The sequence below is a fragment of the Oenanthe melanoleuca genome, chromosome Z (assembly GCF_029582105.1).
Source record: "Oenanthe melanoleuca isolate GR-GAL-2019-014 chromosome Z, OMel1.0, whole genome shotgun sequence".
Taxonomy (NCBI): Eukaryota; Metazoa; Chordata; class Aves; order Passeriformes; family Muscicapidae; genus Oenanthe; species Oenanthe melanoleuca.
The window spans coordinates 4,100,023-4,124,314 of NC_079362.1; the positions used below are offsets into that span (position 1 = coordinate 4,100,023).

Sequence of the window (24,292 nt, forward strand, 5' to 3'; positions counted from 1 at the left end):
GTTACCTGTTCCAGCTGAAAGTATTTGTATATAAATGACTAAATGATTGTGATTGGCTAGATGTGATTAGAATAGAAGAGATACATTTGGATTTTTCCTCTCATTACAGTTATTTTTTATATATGCCAACATTTTGCTAACAAAGGATGAAAGAGAACATCATACATATCTCTTCAGTATCTCCTCTCGCTCCTTCTGGTCCTCCAGGGAGTTGATGGAGAGGTCAGAGATGGTGACTGCTGCTGAGGCTGTGAGAGTGACCAGCAACACCAGGTATCCCTCTCCCTCCTCTAGTGGCATCTCCAGCTTGTGGGTTTGCTCCTTACTCAGGGTTGACAGGTCAATCTGGCACCTAGAAACACACATTCTCCATCACCACGTGTTTTTTCTCACATCAAACAAGAGCCCATTGACTCCCTTGCATTCAAACCCAAGTAAGCAGAAACTCCCACCTAGCTTCTGAAAAAAACTCTTAATTTCTCTTCAGGTTTAACCCACACCACTTCTTCTATTTTTCAGAGCTTCACAAACAGTTTTGAAATCATATTCATAAGAATGTAAAGATACTGGTGACAAGATTAGCTAATATTCCTTACTCAAATGCAGTCAAAGAAATTTTTTTTAAAATACAGCCCAGATGCAAATTTTACTTTTAATTACACCTCTTGTATAGATATAAAACATAAGCTTTCACGTGAACAGTTTTCATCTAATAACAGTAAAAACCCCTTCTGAAAAAATAAAATTCTACATGGACTTAATTGTGATGGCATAAACATGACTAAGCATGGAAAAACTCAAGTTATGCACCTCCTGAAAGGTTCAGTTCTTATGCAGAAAGCTGTGTGTGTGTGTGTCAAATCCTCATGCTGGCACCCAGGGTAAAATCTGATGCCACAACCCCCTATATAATAAAATGTCTCAGGCTGTAATGAGCAGAGACTACATATAACTGTGCAGAGCATGTGCAGAGTGGCTGATGCAAATTTTCCCTGCAAATTTTTTTGCCTGATCTCCTTCTAAATAACTCTGGCTGTACCATACACTGAACTAATGAAGAACAATTCCATATGTGCCAGAAAGCAGAAACAGCTTTGCAACATCTTTAGAAATATAAGGCAAAGCACAAAAGGAAAAAGAGTATCTCTGCTACCCAAGAGCTGATTATAACCTTTGAAATAAAACAATAATATCTTAGTGTTGATTAGTTTGTGCACAGCTTAGATGTTTTAGTACTTTAATTTGTACAATGTTCAACTCCTAGATTGCAACTCTGAGCATGTATAGAAATTCAATGTCTGTGTCAAATGTAATGCCAGCTTGCATTGGACAGGAATTTCTATGAAAAAGCACTATTCTGAATACTTATAGCATCCCAAAATGAGTTTTGCCAACTTTTTGCTCTAAATAAAAACCCCAATAATACTGAAATAAAACAAATTTTTGTATTCTATATATTGGTTAGCCACTGTATACTTTCAACAGCACTTATTTAATGTGACAAGCACATGTACTATATGCCACTAATTCAGTAAATTAAACATCTAGCAAACTCTTTCCATGAAATGTCAATTCATTTAAAGACAAAGACAATGTGGTCACTGCAGGGCCAGTAAACTGAGAAAAGGCAGCAAACATGAAAATATAGCCATTTAAGGACAGGAAATAGCCAATTATGACAATAAATGCAGCCTCGTAAAATAAGCATTGTGCTATCACATGCAGATCAGATTTACTACAGGAAAACTGTCTTTTGTTTTTCTTAAGATATTTACTGCCTGTTGTGCAGTTCACTTAACTAGTGCAAACCTCAGACAGTAACAAGATTCAATTACCTTACAACAAAAAATTTCTAACTCACGTAGATACTCTGAGCTGTATGCTTTTCTTCTATTTTGAATTCTTTGTGATAGGGAATGAGAAATTAAATTTGCAATATTATGGAAAAATAAAGCTGTTGCTATCAGTGCAGGCTTATATTTAATACAACCTTCATACATGTACGTAAATGGTCAAATTCTTATTTAGGATGCAGTGATGAATTTAAAGCCCTCCTTAAGAAAACAAATATTGTAATCAAGAATTCAAAGCTTGATTAGTAAGTTAAAATACCCTTGGTATTAAATATTCTTCAATAATTCATTTCAAAACAGATACCCCTCAAAAATAGGACCCAGAAACAATATTGAGCCTTCAACCAATAGACATTTAAAGAACCAGTCTAAATTCTCTTAAAATCAGTAAAAGAATCAGAAAGCCATTATGACAGTAATGGCTAGATAGACTAGTAATGATAGACTAGTAATGCAGAAATAATCCACCCCTTACTCAAAACAAGGCAACAAAAGCTACTCCACATACATCCATCAGAAAAAAGCTATGAGTGTAAAATTACAAGGTCTACATCAGGGCTACTAGATCCAATTTCTTCAATTCTTGAAGCTACAATACTTTAACTACATGAGTAGTCCATTTCTTCTATTTAGACTAAAAGAAGCAACTGACAATTTGATTTTACCTGTGCACCTTTCCTACATCAATAAAATATTCCTAATAGCACCACATCTAGAACAGATTACCTGAGAAATATCTATCTATCACCTGCTTGATAAATCTTTATGAACAGGCCATAAGCCAGCTGGTTAGTTCCTAAAATCATACAGAGGTAGGAAGTGATCTGGAAATTTTTTTCCAGTAAAAGCCTTAACCATTTTAAAGGAAAATTATTCTCTCAAGGACCCTCAGAAAATCTGATAAAAATATAGGGTTATTCCATTAAGGACTGTCACCTTTGTGCTTTACAGAAGTCCAGGTTCAGAGCATCTTTATGCACACAGGGTCAGGTGAAAGCAGATTTCTCAACCTGTGCCAGGTGCTCTGCCCAGGCCTTGCAGGAGATGCAGCTTACATGTGCCTCACTTGAAAGTGCCAAGGCTCAATGAGCACCCAGCACAAACAGAACATATTTACAGCACATGTGCTACAGTAAAATGGCAAGACTTTCCAATCTACAGACACTGTAAGAAAAATTGCAATTTTTCCCCCATTAGTAGTTGATTTTTTTCATGATAAAAAATCAACTTTGTTCGATCTCATGCAAAATTAGCTTAAAAAAAAAAAAATTAATGAATTTTTGTTAATTCTCCTCTGTCCTGACTAGATCTTTGTATGGGACCAAGATATGTGAAGGAGGTCTGGTTTTATTAACATATTTCCTAAACATTAACCCTATCCTAGAACAATCTTGACAGACTCTGATAAGAAAAACACAAAACTCCTTTTTGTACTACATTTCCTTAGAAGCTACCAAAAATAAGCATCTCTTTGGAAAATATCTGTTTTCCAAATACAAATATCTTTAGAAAGCTCAAGCTGACAATGTCCCTTTATATTTTACTGAAATTATATTCAAGCATTCCAAGCTTTAATGCTTTAGCAATGCTGACTTTTTATATCAGTTATGATGTTCTCTAAAAAGATATTTGTTTCCTACAACTGTGTCTGCATGGAGGACAAAGATGCAGTGAGGATCAAGGCGAACTTGTACGTTACCAGAAAGTAGTGCAGAATGAATGAGAAATTTTTGTCCTGTTTTCTCAAATTGAGGACCACAAAAATTACGGCCATTTTGAGAAGGCCATAAGCTGCATATGATCAGCAACTGTCACACTGAAAACATGAGAAAATAGTAACTTTGTACAATCCTGTTTCTCAAGGATTTATTATTTACATGCTGCTGCTAAAGGCAAAGACGTTTTCCACCTGTAATGAGATCAGTCTGAAGAATTGCTGACAAAAAATTGCCGTTAACTCCACAGACAGATTTCCAAGCATGAGTATAAGTCACATTGCTGGTAACTGTAGTTTTTAGGACAGAGGGAATTTTTCTGTATCTTCCATGCTGTCTGTCCCCTTCAGTGCACACGGGTTCCAGCACTTCAAGTGGTGGGCAGGAGCACTGGAACAATTTCCCTGGCTGGCTAGCCTTTAGGAAAGAGGGGTATGTATCCCACCTATCAGCTCAGCATGTGAACACTACCAGGCACCACATGCAGCTGAATTTTCAGGTCTTGAGAGATCAGAAGGGAGAAAAAACACCAAAGTGCATCAAGCTCATGTGCCAAAGTTACTACAGATGAATTGCTCAAAAACACGGTACAGCTCCCATGGAGGAAGATTTGAAGGTTCAAGGGGAATCTACCACTTGTCTGAAACTGTGTTCAGTGTGTTAATCACACAAAATTTTAGAAATACATTTCAGATTTATTTTTAATTTGAATATATCTGGCCTTTAGTTCTTTTTATGCCTTTCCTTACAAGTTGAAAAACCCTTTAGTGTTTCATGTTTTCTTCTAGTGAAGGAACTCATACACTATAATCATATCTCTTCTTGATCTTCCTTTTGATATGCTAAATGCCTTCAGCTCCCTATACATTTCCTAGGAACATATCTCCTACAGCCCTCAAATGACTTTTTGTAACTTTTCTGATCCAGTGAAATTCTCCTGCATCCTTTTTAAAGTGTGGAAGGCAGAACTATATGTAGTATTTTATTATCAGCATGTCTAACAGGTAAAAATCACCTCCCCTCTTTAGTTCTAACAGAACCTGGAATGTAAGACTGTGTTGGCACCCTGGTGAAATATTCTTGCTAATGAATGAATTACAAAGGTAGCGACATGACATAGAAGGCCTCTTAAAAGCCAGGTGGCCGGGCAAGTGAGAGACAGCAGATAGCGAGATCGTTTTCTCACATGACAAAATAAAGCATAAAAGAGGAACTGGCACAATCCTAAGTGATAGGGACAGAAAAGCACCACTCGGCTACAAACCAGGCAACTTAATTACCATCATGACTTGTTCAGGAACACAGATTTTTTAACTCCACTGTGATCCAGTTCTATGCAGCTCCAAAGGATGCCAAGGAGAGGAAACTGTGTGATTCCACAATTAGAACTGAGCTGGACACACATCAGAAGCAGCAAGGCATGAACTGCTACAATTTGTGAGACTCCATATCCTTTATGAGCAGATTAAAATGTTCCAGCAAAACCAAGAAACAAAAGGAGAGGGAAAATTTTGCAAGGCACTAGCAGAAAATGACACATCTCAGAAACACTGAGTGTTGACTGCAGTAATGTGAATTTCTTGGAAGAATCAGAGCGTGACATTTTTAACTGTAAAGATAATGAGAAAGAAATTAAATTATGGACTCCATAATGTGATGCTTGTGGTAAGTGGTTGATAGAGGTGTTAGATTGAAAACCAGGGAAGCTCCCAAAGGGGTAGGAGAGAGTATCTCAGCAAAGTAGGACACTGACTAAGGACAAGAGTGGTGCTCAGCCGGGAATGCTGGAGAGGATCCCTGGGCAGCTGGGAGAGGAGACCTCAGCAGGACCTTAAAAACTGTTAGTTGCCATGTAGCAACACATGGAAGGCAGGAAAGAGCCCAGCAACTTGGGGTAAGTCAGTCACAGTAACAGAAATATGAGAGCACTATGAAATACAATTTCACCAGTCACCAAGCAATGCCTGAATACAGCATTACTGTTTATCAAAGAAATACAGTCCATGCTACAATAACCTGCTGATGGATTTTGAAACGACAGATTAACTTTTTCCTAAGCAGAGTTCTTCACTATAGAATTACAGATTTACTTTTGATATTACACAGACAGAAATTACTTACAATTGGTTTCTGACGTGATATTTCTTAGGTTGCCCCATGGCACAACCACATACTACAGATTCTTAGTGCTGTCACCAGTACAATTCCTCTGCAGCAAAATTAACAATTTCATCTGCTAAATCAGTCTACTGCTTTGACAAACATTATGTCTCCCTATCTAGTTCTCTCCTCACTAGCTGGCCCAAGAAATTTTGCAAGAGCTTTCACACAGCTCCAATCTGTGCCTTTCATAAATTGTCACGAAACCCTATCTGCACTCTTCATCATTTTCTACACACTGTCATGCTCATGTCTAAACTGGCCATTCCATATTTCCATCTTCCTTCCTCTTATTTTGCCACTCTTCAAGAAGTAGACTCCCATATGTGAGAAGACACAGGGTCAGAAGAAGGACTCATAAACAGCCCAGCTTGCATGCAGAATTCTGTAACCCAGCATATGTTGGAGAATGCTATCAATTTCACATCAGAACAGGACAATAACAACTCTCAGCAAGAGTTGTAAATAATAAAGTATCTGGTAAGAAAGTTACCAAAGATTTGTGAGCAAAAACTGAAACTCTTTGGGCTTTCTAGCAGAGCAAAAGTGCCTCTGCATTAGTAAAGATGTGCTGAGACAGGAATAAATAAGGTATGGAATACCTAAAGGCCAAATTTTGAGATGCAGTATTACATCTGTCGCCTTTTGACAACAATCAGAAATGGAGATGGCTCAGCACATCACAGGATTTTTCAAAGGCATATCTGGCAGTAGCATTTTTAGATTTTAATGCTGCAGGCATAATCTTTATTTTACATCAAGAAATGCATCTGCAATTAATTAAACTTTAGTCATCGTGTATAATCAACAAACGATTATACACACAGACTAGTGGCTGTGTGCTCTTCTGTGTTTGCACAGAATTGCTGTAGCTCACACGTGCACACAGTTCAAGTCAAAATTACAACAGCATATTGACCATTATGGTTACGTTTTACTGTAATACATATTTCCAAAGTTTCACATGCAGAAATTTTCAAACTGCAATGCAAAAAACATTTTTGAAAGACCAGCATAATAAAGTACTTTTTATATTTCTAGAGGAAGCCGTCTTCCTTACAGAGTTTTGCAAGATTAAGAAAACCTCAAGACTTGGCAATTTTAAGACTAACATGAACTTCACAAATACTATTCAAAATCTTCTTCTTGGGCAACAGAAAGTTGCCAATATTTTAATATAAATTACAGTCTCCACAACATCTCTGGAAAAAGATGTGTTCCTGTGAAGAAACAACTGCAGTAGCATATTTGGTGTCCTTCACCCAGCTTTACATGCATGTTGGAGTGCAGCTCAGTTCTCTATGGTAATGCTCAGTCCCCCACAGCAAAATTACAAAAATGTCACTGAGGGGAAAAAAAAACCTGAACCATTAATACTTTACAGTTTTGTACTTTTAAAATAAAATCTCACTTTAATTTAGAAAATTGAGAGCATATTCCCATGCCTTCAGATTAATCAGAGCATCATAGTCATGCATCATTTTTATTTATGCACACCCAAAAACCATTCTATGGTTGTTACCACAAGAAAAACCTAAACAGTCAAGGTATAGCACACTAGGTATTATAAATTTAAATAGGTAATTTTCAGTATTTTAATTTTTGTATTTCATAACATCCATTATATGGATGTTCACAAAACCAATCTGAGTATTTGTGCCAATATTTAAAGAGATTATAGGAAATTACACTTTTCTATAGATAAAATTAGTACACAGCCTTAATGAATTTGCTATATACAAGGTCTTTTTTTCTTAATTGCATCAAATGGGAAAAAAGACAATAGCATCTCTAAATACCTATGAAAATAGATATAGATGAAGTCAGCAGTGATTTCCTGGCCCAAAATAAAAGCAAAAGTCAATGTCATTTTAAAGAAAAATGTGCATTTTTCATAGCAATTAATAATGCTATAAATCCCACTGCACTGGATTGCAAATAACTTCAGCTGAATAAAATTGCATGACATGGGATTTACTTACTCTCTATGTTCACAGAAACAACTTGTTCTCTGACAGCACTCATTTTTGGCAATTTATTGCAGCTGTCAGCAGCCCATTTGTTCAGATTAGTGCTATGCATAAAGGTGTAACAGTCATGAGGATTTATTAACTGATTACCGTAAAGGTGACAGTCAAAATTGCCTTCAAAAACATAAATGATAAGAAAGTTAAATAATTACATGATGATTAAAATCACCTTCATTTTTATCTTAGTATTACTACATAAACTTACTGCAGTTTTTAATCACAGGAGCATATTAACTCAATATAAAATATAAGTTATTTGTTCACAGCAAAAACATGTGAATGTTAAATATATTCACACTGAAAAATATATACACATACATATTTCTACTTATCAGATGAAGCAATAACTAATGCCACTTATGCAAGTCTATATGTTTCTTTAAAGGTAAAAAGGTGCCCCATGTGGCTTCAACATCTGGTGCTTTCCCTAAAAAGAACTTCTAGACCTCCTTTTTTGGTCCTGGAATGTTGATTGGGTTTTTTTTAAACACTATATTCAGAAGGATGGCAGAATTTATCTCCTATTAAATGCAGCTCAGTTCTAGCCAAGAGTAGTGTTTTCTCATACAAATCAGCACATGATTGGAAATACATTTTCCTCCAATCTCTTGTATGAGGTCTTTTCCCAGGCTTTTGTAATATTGAAATAAACACTGAATTGGTTCTAGTGTTTGGGGGTTTTTAGAATATTCTGAGATGGAAGTTCACAAGGTGCTACTACCTTTAAACTCCCATGGAGAATGCACACAATTGAAATTCAAATGTATTTTATAAATAAATGCTCCAAGTTAAGAATGGAAATCAACCAGTCAGCATTTCATTTCAGACACTGCCATACTGAACATGCCTGGGCATCAGGATGAAGACAGAGCTGTATGCTACTTCTGTGACAGACGTCTCCTTTCACTTTTCTGAACTAGGATGCCATGCTGTCACTCACCCTCTTAACACCTTCCTCCCTCGCACAAGGAAGATCTTCCTCCCTTTTATAGGGGGATCTTACAAGCCACCCCTTCCACTTCCATCTTTGCCACCCCAGAACCAGAATCTTACTTCCATGCCCTCAACCTTCTTGAACATCTTTCCTCTATTTTCCTGCCCTCAGAAATGGATTGCAAGCCCAACCCCTTGCAATCCAAGCACACATCATTGCAACCATGTCACATTCCCAGCTCTCACCTGCCCTTGCCATGCTCCAGCCTAACAAGGACAATAATACGTACAAAACCCACATAAACCTATGTTCTTAATTTCCCACTTCTTTTATTTCACAAAAGTGCAGCTTAGACACAGTATCATTCTGGGAAAGTTTACAGCACTCTGGTTTGGAATAAAATTTGCAAGTAACTGAGCTTAGCCTATAGAAAAGAGGGTTTTCTCTGCTATTTTCCAGAAAGATCCTGGAATTTTTCCCTTCTACCTTCCACCAGGGAAATATCTTCTCAGTTTGGTCAGGTCTTCAATCTAGTGTGTCTTCTCTCCAGACATATTTTGGCCAGCCAGGACATCTTCAAGAAACAGTTGTTTTCATTTGCATTTAATAGAAATATTCTTATATAACATTACAGCTGCTGCTCACACATTATTCAAGAAAGCAGGAAGATCGCAACTAGATGAAATGGATTACCCTCCATTTTTGAGCAATAGTAGAATGCTACCAGGAAGTCTTTTGTTTCCCTCCCACAGCCTCATTATCACTTCTTCTGGAACCTGAATCAAAATATTCAATTTATGATGTGTATCTTGAAAGCCACAGAGCCTTAGTTATGCAGCACAACTCAGTTGTGCTTTTAAAAACTCATACACACTTACCATAACACACACAGAGAGCAAGTCTGTACTATGAGCACCAAAATATTTCCAGCTTTTAGGAACAGCCTTGAAAGAAAATACTGGGGTAGAGAGGTCAGCATTAAGTGCAGCTGTCAGGTGCTGGTGATTTTTATCTGCAGTGACTGGGAAAGAATATGAGAGAGGGGGAATATTAAGACCTATTTTCGTATTCAGATTGAGCTCGACAAATGATAGTTTCTCATGGAAATCTCCTTGGAGAAGAATTTTTTTTGCAGGTTACCTTACTAGAGATAAGGTACCAACAGAAGGTGAAATGAGAGAGTGTCTTCAAGGACAAACTGAAGACGGATTATATGTTCAATGACAGAGGAGTCAAAAAAATCACGAGCAGCAAGGTTTCAGCAAGTGGTGCTTGCACGATGATGCTCTGAAAAATCACTCATGAAAACTTTCGAATCTCACCAGATTTTCATAAGGCTAGAATGAAAAAGAAAACTGCAACAATTTCCCAAGTTATATAACATGCTGACATAGGACTAAATTAGTACATTACTTCAGAAAAATGGTGATAGTTATCATATAACATGTGAAAGTGATAGTGAAAGCACCTCCAATAAAAACAATCAAAATATATAGGATTAATAATTACCAATTATTAACATTATTATTATGACTGCATGGATATCAAGGAAAACATGAAGCAAATAACTATCTGAGCTTTCCAAACAGCACCTACTTTGTAGTAGCTATAAGCACAAGCTGTTTTTTTCCTCTATTAGCTAACAGTTAATGCCACCTTCTATTCTGTAAAATGAAGCATAGCCATACAAATATAAGCTATTTCTTGCATACCCAGACAGATTCATTTTTCCTGAATATGAATTAGGTGAACAATTCTTTGTCCCAAAATATGTGTATAGTCCTTCAACTCTATTTTCATTTACCCAAAAGACTGGTATATAAATTAGGTCTTATGCATGATCAAGAGTTGTTTCTCCTCCAAGCTGGATGTAGCTGCATGGAACCTCCTGCACCTTGGCAATTGCTCTAAACAGGGGATTTTTACTTTTGAAAACCTCAGTCTATCAATTGGTAAAAGCTGCCACCTACTGGTCAATAAAAATTATATTACAACATCAATATAAAGAGCTACACCAATGCATCAAATTGTGCTGGAACACGGCAGAAAATCCTCCCTGAACTTGAAAAAAAAAACCAAAAAAACAAACAAACAAACAAAACTACAAGAAACAAAGAACAAACGATCATAAGAAATAGTTTCAAGGCAAGGCTCATTTTAATCATCCTCTCTTATGGACTTCTCTCCTCCCTATGGACCAAGAAGGCTACAATTGCACAAACCTGCCAATGAAATCATCCCTTTTGCCAACATCTTTGTCCCACACGGTAATATCAATAATTCCACCTCGTTCTTCATAGAGATGAAAGTCAAACTGCTCCCTCCACTGAGGATTCAAAGTTTTTGGAACAATCTAAAAAAAGAACAAAAAGAAAATAGTTTACGTTGTCCAGGCATACACTTTCTTAAATTCCAAATTTGATCATCAGAGTCCGTTCAGGAAGCTTTTTCTGTCTGCAGTATCAATATCTCAAGCAATAAGAATTAAAAAATGGTAATTAGGAAAGACTACAAGCCAGTTCTCCCACGCCTCTATGATGTAACAGCAACCTCCAAAATCCTGTAACCTGTCACCTTCAAAAGCCTCCTGAACAAAGGACTCTCCCTGGGAATGGAGCCATTTCTCTGTAGAAAAATTATGTCCTCTGTGAAGTGACAGTTAGATATAAAAAAGAGCTCAATGGTAAACAAAGCACCTGCAATGACATGTAGATGGTGATTGTAAGTACTTAAACAAGCAATTGTATCATGTCCTTTTATCCCAGCTGCAATAATACAGGGACAAACCTGATACTATGATTTACTTTCTATGGCATAAAATTAGTTCACTTCCAAAACTGCATTTCACTTCCCTTCCTTTGAAAATCTGATGAAAGCGGCTTTCTTAATAATTTTCAGTCCAGTTACTTCTTACTTCAACAGATTTCAGTCCATATATTTCTTACCACACTGTGAAGAACAGAAAGTTTGCAGAATTTTCGACCATAATGCAAAAGCAGTATTCACTGTCCTGAGCAAGAACAGAAGACCTCTAATATCTTCCCTATTTAGCAACCAACCACTACTCCCTACAAGCACCAGTTCCACTGGCTTGAAAAAGAAAATTCAGAGAGGATTATGAAAATTTTTATTTTACAAAAGCATAAAATCTGATTTCTTATGATTTCAAATTAAGAGGTCCCAATGCAGGGGGTCTACAAATATGACAAGTAAATGTTCCTGCCCTCTTTGTCAATTTACCCTTCATCTGGATGTGAAAACTACAGTGACTGTCATGGTCATTGAGAGAGGAAGGTCATGTGCACCATTGGCAGTCCCAGCACCTCCCCTAAACAGCAATTTTGGAAAAGGCAGGGATGACATGGTCTGAGAATAAGACAATGCAAAATGCCCAAGAGGCACCCCAAGCCAGGAAGACCTTGTCAGAATCAGTCTGCATCTCTTCCCTGCCATGAATGACCCCTAACAGGAAATAAAAGCCCACACAGTCTCTATGGAACATTAGGTGTGTCCCCCTGCAAACCCACATTTTTCAGCACTACGTTTTTTCCCATCTACCACTACTTTTGTTTATAATGAAACAAAAAGAAACATTTAAACAAAGCTCCAGGTGCTCTGAAAGGTAATTATTGCAACTATAAATCACCACCACTACTGAAAGTCACACAAGCTAAAAAACACCAAACAGGAACTAAGCATTTTTTAAAAAAAATTCAGTCACAGCTAAAATTACCTTGCTCTTGTACTTCTGATGCCCCAAACGAAACTTCACATAAGGATCACTGAGCCCATTTGCATCCATTGCCTTAAGTTCACAACCTTCTATTAAGGTAACACTGACTATCCCTCTCCATAACTGAGACTTTCTGTGCAGGTCTGACAGACGTAAGCTCTGGGTCTGAAACTTTAGGGAAAAAAAAGCATAGATTTAGTTAACACAATTCAAAAATTTCCCCCTGCTTTTTAATGCTCTATTTCATTTAACTATGAATGTAAAATAACCACCTTAAGCCATTTTGAAGCTTTTGACAGTACATATGCAAACTATATTGCAAACAATTACTTCGAGAGTAATAAAATAGTGACAATTATTCAGGTAATGTCATATGCTGCTTTTGCAGAAGCAAGCAGAACAAATGCAGCTCAAGGAAATGTTCATTTCTTTAAAAGGTATTTTTTCTGCTTCACTTCTTCCTCTGCTGATAGAATAAAAATAAATGTTAGAAAGTCTCTTCTGTTAGTAGCATATGATTGAATGAACTTGAACAAACTGTATGTTTATAAAGATAAAACCTCAGTGAGAATATAAACTTCCCTTTGAATAACATAATATAAACCCACCATGAGAAACATGGATTAAGGAAAAATAATCCAATAAATTTCTCTACCTCTGCCTCTGAAACGACGTGGTATCCTCAGAAACATGACTTAAGTACTAGCACATGAGTTAAAGAGTTTGAAAATAACCACCTCTGTTCAGAACTGTGTAGAGACTTGTGGACTTGTGAACTCCCAGCCACTGATTTTGGGGGTTAAAATGAGATTCATATACACAAACCAGGCAACTACAGTTCTTGTCAATGAACTCTACTGGGGATTTGAAAGTAGCAGGATATAAACCTGAGTAACTTAAAATCATTTCCAGTGTGCTCTGAGCTACAATGGGTACAAGGTACCAGAACTGGGAAATCACCTTTGCACTCCTGAGGCAGGCAAATGTGTCTTGGGTGCATCTGAGAAGAAATGTTGGTAAAGGCTCTCCCTTCTATTCTGAAACTTTATTCATTCAAGGCTACCTTACCTATAATCACAACACTAGATAGCAAAACAATATTTAAACTTACAAATTATTTTCTCTAGAATCAAAAAAGCAAGTCTGCATGTACACTCTGCTGTAACTATAACTTTATTATGCAATGCAGTTTGAACAACAAAGGCTTTGTGGGCTCAGCAACCCTCCACAAATGCAGGTCTTTCATGCCTGGCTTAATCTCTTGCAGACTTCCACTATTTCTGTAAGATGGTTTCATTGCAGGTTTGGTTTGATTCTTTTAGATGGTAAACTCAGCTGGATGGCTACAGCTATGGAGATGGCCAGAACAGGGGTTTTCTTTAATACTTTTTGCAGTGTTTCAGGTAAGTTTTTGGCATTTGTGTTTCTAAAGGTTATTCATTCCAAGTAGTATAGTTATTCCCAAAATATTTCACTATATTTATTAAAGGTTTCTCTTCTTGAAGTGAAGTATTTAACTGCAGAGGAACTTCTCATAAACTTTCTGTTTCTACAAAGGCAAACAAGGAACTGTGTGTGGAATAATCTCAAACTTAACCTACAACATGAAGCAGCAGTGGGACATCAGAAAGTAGACATTCTACAAAAAATAGGGCAGAATTGGGAAAATCAGTTGCCAGAAGTGATACCATTTACAACTTGGGAGCATTATATAAACCTCAAGCTTTTTGTCAGCACAAATATGCCTCTTGTTGAGGACACACTGTCAACATTGCCAAAGACTTGACTTGTGAAGAAGTGGTAATTTTTTTTTTCTTGTTCCAGTATCTTAGAAGGCTTAGAGCAAAAGAAAGCCTGGATAATAAATAACTAACATAAGATTATGAGAGATACAGAAAGAAGACGAGACATGTTTAGGAAGATACTTTATACTTGGATATAAGCAGTGGTTGAGACTTCTTCAGCAAAGAATATACATATCTTGGGGGTGTTTTAATGAATGGGAATCCATATGATTTCCAGGATTCTATCCTGAGTTTGCATTTACAACTCTTCTGAAGTAAATCATGCACACTGCATAGCTCTCTACTTCTTCATCAGTGAGACAGTGAAAAATTTAGAGAGTATACCTGATCTAAATTTCTTATTTTCAGCAGCTCTTACAATAATTTGCTGCATTAGAGCATCTGCCCTGCCATCAAGCAAAGTGATTTTTTTTTACCAGTTAGGAGCTTCATCACTGGGGGTAATTTCCATACAAGGTAGGAAGGCAAGATCTAGATGACCAAGAGCTGGGTGTAAAAGGACAGACAGGTCAGGCAGGAGTTTACAAGCCAGGCAAGAGACTGGAGAACAAGTGTTCACGTGCTGCTCCCAGGTCAGAGCATATCCCCCAGTCAATGACAATCAAAGTTTTATGCAGAGCCCAGGGGCACCTTGACTGACAGTGAAGCTGCAGAGACTAAGTCTTGCCATGCTGGAAGAAAAGCAAACAGCTGCTAAAAAGAGGTATTGATTGGTTGTGGCTGCTTCTTCCTCAAGGTACCACAGCAGTGCCTGTTTCTGTCTTTATTGGTAACACACAGATACATGGAACAGCAAAAGGGAGAGGGACTGAAAGAGTCAGGGTACAGCTCACAGAAGATTAAGCTATTGAGATTTCCTGGACACTATAGGCATAGGCTATGTGGCCTTCTCCAGCAAGAGTAACTTCCAGCTGGTACTTTTCTTGCTTCTAAGCAAGACAGAAGGGAATCCAACACTTTTCTTCCAGTCAAAACCACACTTATTCTCAGAAATTACGGATAATAACCTCATTTTTCATGTTATGGTTCTTGCAGGAGCAAAACCAAAAAGAATTCAGATTTGAAATCAAATTTGACAAAAAGCTGACAGCTGAAAAAATGGGAAAGTAAGACTGATTTCACATTTTAAAGTTCTTTCCTTATGAATTTAATTTCACAGTGTGAGTTCTAGGTATATTTCTAGGGATCTTAGAAACCTGTAAAATCCAGCCCATGGTGAGATACAAATTCAGAAGAGTAACCATAAGAATAAAACAAAGAAGTGAGCTTGTATCTTTCTCAATTTCTCCTATGAAGGACTGTTTCTCAAGTTTTATTCTTAGGCAACTTGTTTCCCTGAGAAAGCATGTAGTGAGTATTGCAGCCTAGATTCACTCTCGTGCCACAAACAGAAAAAAAAGAAGAAACTGCACAGCTTTTCATTTGATTGTAAATGGGTGGGAAATTACAAACTCCATATATAATGCCACAATTTGGAAAGAAGCAAGATCAAGATATCAAAACCACAACCATCATTAATTAACATTAATTAATTAATTAATTAATTAAACATCATTAATGTAGGACTATTATTTACATTATTCACATTTTTGTGCAGGATACAGGCACGGCGACTCGCACCTGACATGTTCTGAACTCCCCAAAGAGAAGGAGTGGTGGGCAAGTTGCAGCCTGCATGCAATGAAGTTTTCTCTCTATCTTTCTAAAGGGAAATTTGAATTTGACTTCTTAAAATGGGCTTTCAAGCTAAAAGATGCCCAAAGCTACCTGTAAAAGAAAACCCCACATATTTTCATATCCACATACTGCTTTAATGCTTAATAAACAGCATGCAAACCCAGGCTTTTCTTATGTGAAAAACACAGTTTTCTACACAGTGTTCCACTCATTTTGTGTAAATATGATGTAGTGGTTGGCTAGAGGCATCAACAGGAAAGAATCGGGACAGAACTGCACCCTCTGTTAAACGTGATTAATACACCTTGCCAAATGTGAGAGTGAAAGATGATCTAATAAGCACAACTTAATATTCTGCATGCATTCAGGTATTTCTGGATAACATTAAGGAATGGGAAACCAACTAGGCTTGGTCAGAACCCAGGATAATCAATACCAATTTGATGACGAGCTATTGTTACTTTTGTCAAATGAAGAGATGCACTTTGTCAGTATTTTTGAAAATCCCCTCGTTTTTGTTAATCTTTGGGTAACTAAGTGTCCTCTGAAACTTCAGTCCCTATCACATTGGAGGAACCCCACACACTGTCCTCTCCTCAGCCCAGCCTCATCTCTTCACTGATCATGCCTCATTCCTGCAAAGTGCCACCTCTCTCACTGGCATGTGCTCGTGCAAACACCATGCTTTTATTAAATCTCCTCCTTATTATACAACCCCCTAGGACACATTGCTCCTCTAAGTTCTGGAACACACTAGACAGAAATAAAACAGTCTATGACAAAACTTAATAATTTTTTTAAGAAGCTAATCAAAACCATTTATATGTCCTGCAGAGGCACTTTTACCCAAAAAATAGCCTTGGTTTCAAAGCTTAAAAAAAAAATCAATCAAGAAATTAGTGAAAATATATAAAAAAGAATTATACATCTCTCCACCACTTAATAGAGCATATATGTAAAAATACAGCAAAGTGAATCAAAGTCAGTGTTGTGAATTACTGCTGTAAATTCATGTAAACAGAATTCCTTTCCCCCAGGTTCTAGGACACTCATAGAGCCTGGAAAAACAATGTAAAATAAAGACTGAGAATTTCAGAAGATACAACTGCTAGTTCTATGTACAAAACAAGGAAAAAAATCAAGGGACAGTCATATGTGTTTGAAATTATTTTCCTATATTAGAAGCGACACGAAGTATGATCTCGTAGACTTCATCAGAGCTACAGAAATGCCTTCAATGGATCATGGTAATTCCTTCTTATTATTTGCTCATTGTAACTAAGGAAGTTTTCTAAACAGACTGCCACTGATAATAATAGCAATATGAAAGGATGATTTCCTTAACTTTTTATCAACTAAATTTTAGGCTATTTTAATTCTTAGTGAAGCTAATAAAAATTTCTATAGTTGAGAAATTTACACTGCCCTACACCCTGAGTGTTTTAACTGCCATGTTAAATCTGGTTTCTGGAGTTTGCACTAACAAGCTGATACTGCTACTGCAAAGCAATGCTATTCTGACACCACAATATTTGTAATAAGAGCTCATAATTTTGCAGTGTTTCACATATTTTTGTGGTTTTCTAAATTGAATAATTTGGCATTCTACTTGTGTACTTGCCAGCTGCAGGTGTAGTATGATGCTGACTGTGGCATTCACTGTGAATTTAATTTTATGTAACAGGGTGAAAACATTTGTACAGGACAGCAGTGTGCAGAAGCACTTTGCAGAGAGCCTGTGCCAGCATAGTCCTAACAGTCCCCGTTCTTTTTCCAGTAGTTCCCCTTGAAAATTTTGGCTGCAACATGTGGAAATCAATAGGTCTTCTGATGATCTTGTTATAATCTGGGACAACCAACGTCACCACAGTCCTAAAGCTGACATGGACCTGATACCCACAAAGACAGTGGCAACTAATACTTGATGGGAAACTCTCCATGCTTTTGGAAATGTAGGCATGAAACCCTCATGACAAAATGCTACTCTGCTGTTTTTGTTATTAGTTGGATCAGCTGTTATCACTCACATACAATTAATGCAAATACAAGCTTCACCAAATATTTACATAATTTTTATAACTAGACACCTACCAGATAGGTATATCTATTCTGACTCTTTTTTATTTCTATGCCATCATTTAGTCACTTTCCTTCGAGCACTTTACAGCTTTACAGCTGCTAAACTGACATGTAGAATCTCATGGCTTACAAAACAAAGTGTTTTTGTCAGTCCTAAAAGATCCTTCAAAGAACTCAAAATGCAGTAATTCTACAATGTATTCTGAAATTCCTGAGAGTTTTGGCTCAGAGATTCTGGTTGAAAGATTGAACCAACTGTAAATTCCTTCAATTAAGAAATACACAACTCTATGCTTATGTTTGTCCTTGTGATACTTATTCCATTATTTGCTACTTCTAATTTTATTGTCCATTCAAGAGGCGCCTCATTCCAGTGGAAAAGCTTTTTTTTTCAATTTTAAAACAAAAAATGCTTTTGATATTAGGAAAATGCAAATCAGGAGCCACAGAAATGAAGTATTTTGAGTTGGGCATAAAACTATCCATTTTTAAGGCCATAGGTTTTGGCACTTTAGTTTGTGCAACTGGAACACGTACCTTTGGAAAAGCTTGTAAAAGAAATTTTAAAAACAGTCAGCAGTTTGGAGCCAAAAGCCACTCATTTAACCATTCATTCCTGTCTAAAATGTTCATAAGTTTTATTTTTCAGTTTAAAAGTATGTGCAAAAGTTTCTAAAGCAGAATTAAAGGAAATATAGTTACCTAAATGCAAAGAAAAAACATTTTAATTCACTTGCTTTAGGCAGTAAGTGCACTGTTTATCCCAGTTGCAACTAAGCAGAAGTAGCTTCTCTGTTGTGACTAAGGGGACCCATGCAAATCTCATGGAGCTCAACAAGGCAAAGTGCATCATCCTGCACCTTGGTCAGGGCTAAGGCAAGCACAGATTCAGGCTGGGCAGAGAATGGAATGAGAACAGCCCTGAGGAGAAGGTTTTGGGGGCATTGTGGATAATATGATCAATATGATCATAGCTCAATATGATCTTCTCATATGCTGCTGCAGCCCAGGACACAGATTCCCTTATGGGCTGCATAGAGGGAAGTGCAGTCAGCAGGTAAAAGGAGGTGATTCTCATCCTGTACTCTGTTTTCCCCTGTTGTGACCCCAGCTGAAGTACTGCATCCAGCTCTGAGATTCTTAATATAAGGACATGGACGTATTGGACTGGGACAAAGATGCTCAGAGGGTTGGAGTACCTGCCCTCTGAAGATAGACTAGGAGAGTTGAGGCTGTTCAGCACAGAGAAGCATCTGGAGAGACCTTAGAGCCCTTTTCCAGTACCCAAAGGGGCTACAAGAGATTTGAAGAGACACTTTTGAGAAGGGGACAGAGTGATACAACCAGGAGGAGTGGCTTCAAACTGAGAGAAGGTAGCTTGAGATTGAGCATTAGGAGGAATTGTTTGACTGTGAGGGTGGTGAGGCATGGGAACAGGTTGTGCAGAAAAGCTGTGAATGCCCCATCCCTGGAAGTGTTCAAGACTATATTGGATGGGGCTGTGAGCAACCTGGTCTAATGGGATGTGCCTCTGCAAGGGGGTTGAACTAGATGGTCTTTAAATTGCCTTCCAAACCAAATCACACTGTGATTCTATTGCTTTGGGATGACAATGTATTTTTAATCTTAGTTTATACATAACCTGTTGCAAAACACACTGATTTATCTTCATTTCTGGGAAGAATGGACATTTGGTTCTAATTGATCAATGTCACTCAGAAAAAATCATCACATAATAATAGTATAAGTTAAAGAGTATAATTACATTTTAGTACTTTCTAGTTGTCTCAATTCTAAACTACTATTGATGATACAAAATAGAAGAGAGGACATAAGAGAAGAAAAGATGATATATTATCTTTTCCTCCAGATTTTACTGGGATGATGTTACTTGAGATGATGTTACTATAGGAGATAATTCTTACATGTATTTTTCCCCCATGTTGACTAAAACTGCTAAACCACTTGTTTAATCAGTTTGTCCTTAAATTAAAGCATTTTAAAAGTTTTCCTGGTGTTTCCTTACTGACTAATTGATATAAGAAGTTTAATATGGGGTCTGATCATGTTCAAATTCAATTTAATAGCTATTCTTGCACAGATGTGAAAACGATAAAAGTAGACACTTATTCAGAAGAAAACAATTCTCAGTGAAATGGCTGTTTCTGGCAGAGCTCTCTCTCCATATGCTTTGGCTAAACGGCATTGTCTTCACAGAAATAGCTTTGTTTAAAATACTAATAGCCACATAGGAAACCCTGAGCTCATGAACACAAGCAATGCCATTGTGATTTGCATTGCTACACCTTAATTTCAAGCTATCTATGTTTCAGAAAAGGTGGAAATCAAGGACAAACTTTAAAAACTGAAGAACAGTGCCATAACATGTAAAAAAAAATTACTTTATTAGAGGTGAACATAAAATATTTAGACAGATACAAAATTAGGTTTAGAAAATTTTATAATGGTATCTTAAAAAAATCCTAATCTTCTGCTTTTTCTCAGCTCTCAGAAGCATAAGACAATTCTTGAGGAAGAATGATCTCAAAAATGGCATTTTCTCTATTACCAAATAGGGTTATGCATCTACTTTTAGACATCTTTTTTTAAATCTGAAAATGAAGCAAGAGTCTTATTTAATATTGATTACCCTGCACCCCAGAGAACAGCACATCTTTTGAATGAATTCTTTTTAAACAGAAGATTTTTTAATTTATTTTGCTGAGAGCAGATCAAAGATTTGGAATGCTGGAATAGACCCAGAAGGCAAATTATCTCCTGTGTTTCAACTGACATACTACTGTATATAAATCATAAACACAGCAATGCATGTAAGATATTGTACATGCATTACACCTTTAGGTTAAAATATTACTTCAGCTAAGATAACCATAGAAAAAAATGCAATGTTTAAACCATACATTCACTTTTTGTGAAATATTCTGATATGCCAGTTTGCAAAAATGCCATCTACTGAATGAAATGTTATCCAACGAATGTCACAAAGTTGAACAGGGATAAATAACTAATTTGAAGATATTTAAATAATTCCCACTTCTCATGCTGCACTGTTCATTCAGGATTATTGAAGCTCAGTTTTGTCTGTTTGCAATGGGGACAAACTGTTACCCATTATAGTCAGCACATCAGGAGTTAACACTTTCATGATGCAAACCAGTTCTACCCCTCAGCATTCTCACAGCTCTTCCTTATCTCTTCAGTTTGAGCATCTTAGATATTTCTGGATGTTATGTGAACCACATCAGAATAAAAAAACTACTGTCATCACTTCACCGGGTATCTAAGCTTCATACATCTCATGAAGGAAAAGACTGAGTATTGTCCTGCATCCCTGTATCCTGTGTGAAAAATCATAACCCAAGAATTATGAACATTGCTCTCTTTCATGTTTTAAGCTTAAAAATATAAATAGGTTATAAAGAAGTGCAAGTATTTGTCAAATGAGTGCCATATACAATACTGTTTATTAATAACCTCTTATTTAAAGCTGTGCATCAATATACTAGAAGAGTAAATGACAAAATAAGTGAATCACTCCACATAGTTATTCTCCTTTTTTCTTTTTCCCCACATTTTAACACCTTTACACAGTAACTTCTATCAAAGTTAGCTCATTAGCTCATTAGCTAATCTCATTAGCTCACATCTCTCAAAAAATTTAATTCACTTGCTTTAGGCAGTAAATACACTCTTTTTAACAACAGAGACAGAACAAAAAAGATAAAAATTGGTTGTATTCCACTACAGTCAAACTCTCATTCTTTCTCTTCTGGAAAACAGCATACACTGCTTCTTTTTTATCACTTCCATAACTCCTAAGAAGGAAAAAGCTTGAAGAACTCTAAAGAGCTCTATAAAGTGGAGACCACTACACTCTTGTGAACCTTGGCTATGACTGTCACCTGTGCACAATCAGTGATCGAGGAAATTTGCCTTTAAGAGGCTTCACTGTGAAAATTTTGCACACAAAAACATGAATCAGTATGCAAAGTAAGTAACAGGAAAATGAAAGATACTCTTTGGCATGAATTCTTTGTTTACGTTAACAAAGGAAATTGTTTACACTTGAGAAATTAAAGATTTTAGAAAAGGAATCAAGACATGTTGGCCACTTACAAGAGGTTACCAGGTGACTTCGAGATAGGTTAAAGTGACATTAAAACACATTTGGAAGGGCAATAAACCTGCAGCAGAGGTTTCCAGTCCTATATGGCATGCTTGCCAACAAATCATAGTTGTTCTAGAAAAAAGCAAAAAACAATGCCAAAAGCTAGAAGACCACATGCTAAAAGTTACAAAGTTACCTTACTTGATCTTTTCCAACTCTTCCTCATTAGCATTGTCTGAAAATAAAATAGAGCATTTTTATTACCTTTTCTCTGCAATATAGAAAAGGAGGCCAACAGTCTCAAATAGGGCAATTCATATTTAATCACCACTATAACTGAAGCAGCAACATGCACACTCCAGCAACAGATACACACAAGACTGAAATAAATTCAGACAAGTAGCAGCCCTGTGCACACCCAGGCATACTCTTCTGGGCATATGAGTGTCTCATTCCTGGAGACAATGCATTATGCAAACTTGCAAGAAGGAAAAGACGGAAAAAAAAGACAGAAAGAACTAAATTAAAAAATGAGAATAAATAAATGTGTCATTATGGATGGTGATTTCAATTCTGACTGATACTTGCATATCTATTTATTATTTCTTAATAATAAAGTATTCCAAATTTTTGGAATACTACTGTTTTACTCACAGGTGTAGACATAAAAAGAGAAAACCTGCGTGAGACTCCTTTGATGACCTGAATCTATTACAAAATTTTTAAGGTTATCACTGCTTGTTCATTTCACAGCAGTAAAAAATAGTTCTTTGTTTTGATAATTACATACATGAAATAGAAAAAAGCAAGTTATATCTTCACTCTTTTAAAAAGCCAAATGACAGTCTTGCTGTCCCATTACCTGAACAATCTGTAAAACCTTGGCACTGCTAGGAGCCAAGACAGATTCCTAATCATTAAATAAATGAGACATTCTGGTCAAGCAGGTTGTGGAAGGTTTACCTGTGAACACAACTGCTGCTTTAAGCATTTCTGTGGAAATGCAAAGAAATGAGTTCAAACAACTGATTCAGATTTAGCAGCCTGCTGTTGACACTGAGCAGGAATAAATCAAAAGGCCATTAATTCCTATTGAAATTTTTGCAGTGGAAAACAAACATAATTTTAATTTTTATTTACTATTTCAAAAACACCTGCTTTTTCAGATAACGGAAATAAATTTTGCAATGAAAATATTTTCCTTGCTAAGAAATTAAATTATATTTTGGTGAAAAAAACTAAAATGAGAGAAAATATGTGCGGGTTTTATTTCTGAAATATCCAGAAATTTTTCAAATAGACATAATTTTTTGTGAGAAGAAAAATAACTAGCCACTGAGGAATCATTTTTAATTGCAATGGACAGTTAAATCCTAAGCGCTCTGCAGTAACTTAATAACAATTGTAGCATTGTGGCTTTGGAAAAGACACTAAATGTTTTATTAAGCTAGAGAATGCCATTAAACTAATTTTTCTAGGAGAAGCACGTAAGAATTAAACAGCTTGGGGACCACAGCAGGCCCTAAGAAAATCTGAGTTGCTGGGTCCTGTCCCACACAGCAGAACTTCTCCCTTCCTTGTCATTGCTGAATCCTGCACAGGATAGGTCAGAGCTTCACTGCACTTCAGACCAGGCAAGGAACAGAGTAAGTCCTGACAGCTGAATTAACTATGCAGGTTTAGATTAGATACTAGGAAGAAATTCTTCACCATGAGGGTGGTGAAGCATTGGAATTTGTCACCCAGGAAAGTTGTGGCTGTCCCATTCCTGCAAGTGTTCCAGGCCAGGTTGGATGGGGCCCTGACCACCCTGATCTAGTGGAAGAGGTTGAGTGGAACAAGATGATCTCTAAGTTCCCTTCCAAACTAAACCACTCTATGACTCTTCCAACTCTGAGGAGTTCATCTGAGCAGTAGCTACAGAAAGGTACAACCCCCCTCGTTGAGTGCATTGGAATCATTATCAGCTAAAGCAGGATAAGCTGAAGCTATAACAACTATCCTTAAAAACCAATAAAATAAACACATAGCATAGGGCAGATCAGGATGGGTGACCTACACAGAACTTTTTAATCTGAAAATATGCCATGGCCTGAGTCTATCACTGGAGATTTTCTCTATTATGTTAATGTCCCTCTGACAAATAAATGAATAAAATAATAATAATAATAATAATA

At 36.7% G+C, this 24,292-nt stretch overlaps 1 protein-coding gene across 2 annotated transcripts in view; it reads right to left on the reverse strand.

The window, feature by feature from the left end:
- MCTP1 (multiple C2 and transmembrane domain containing 1) overlaps positions 1-24,292 on the reverse strand; it is a 211,652-nt gene that overhangs the window by 115,648 nt on the left and 71,712 nt on the right. Inside the window, exons 6-9 of one of the 2 annotated variants that reach the window (XM_056514365.1) lie at positions 22,312-22,350; positions 12,426-12,596; positions 10,915-11,045; positions 166-352 (exon numbers count right to left, since the gene is read on the reverse strand). In XM_056514365.1, the coding sequence (XP_056370340.1) occupies positions 166-352; positions 10,915-11,045; positions 12,426-12,596; positions 22,312-22,350 (528 nt within the window). The remainder of the gene's footprint in view (positions 1-165; positions 353-10,914; positions 11,046-12,425; positions 12,597-22,311; positions 22,351-24,292) is intronic. The other variant, XM_056514366.1, reaches the window with a different exon arrangement.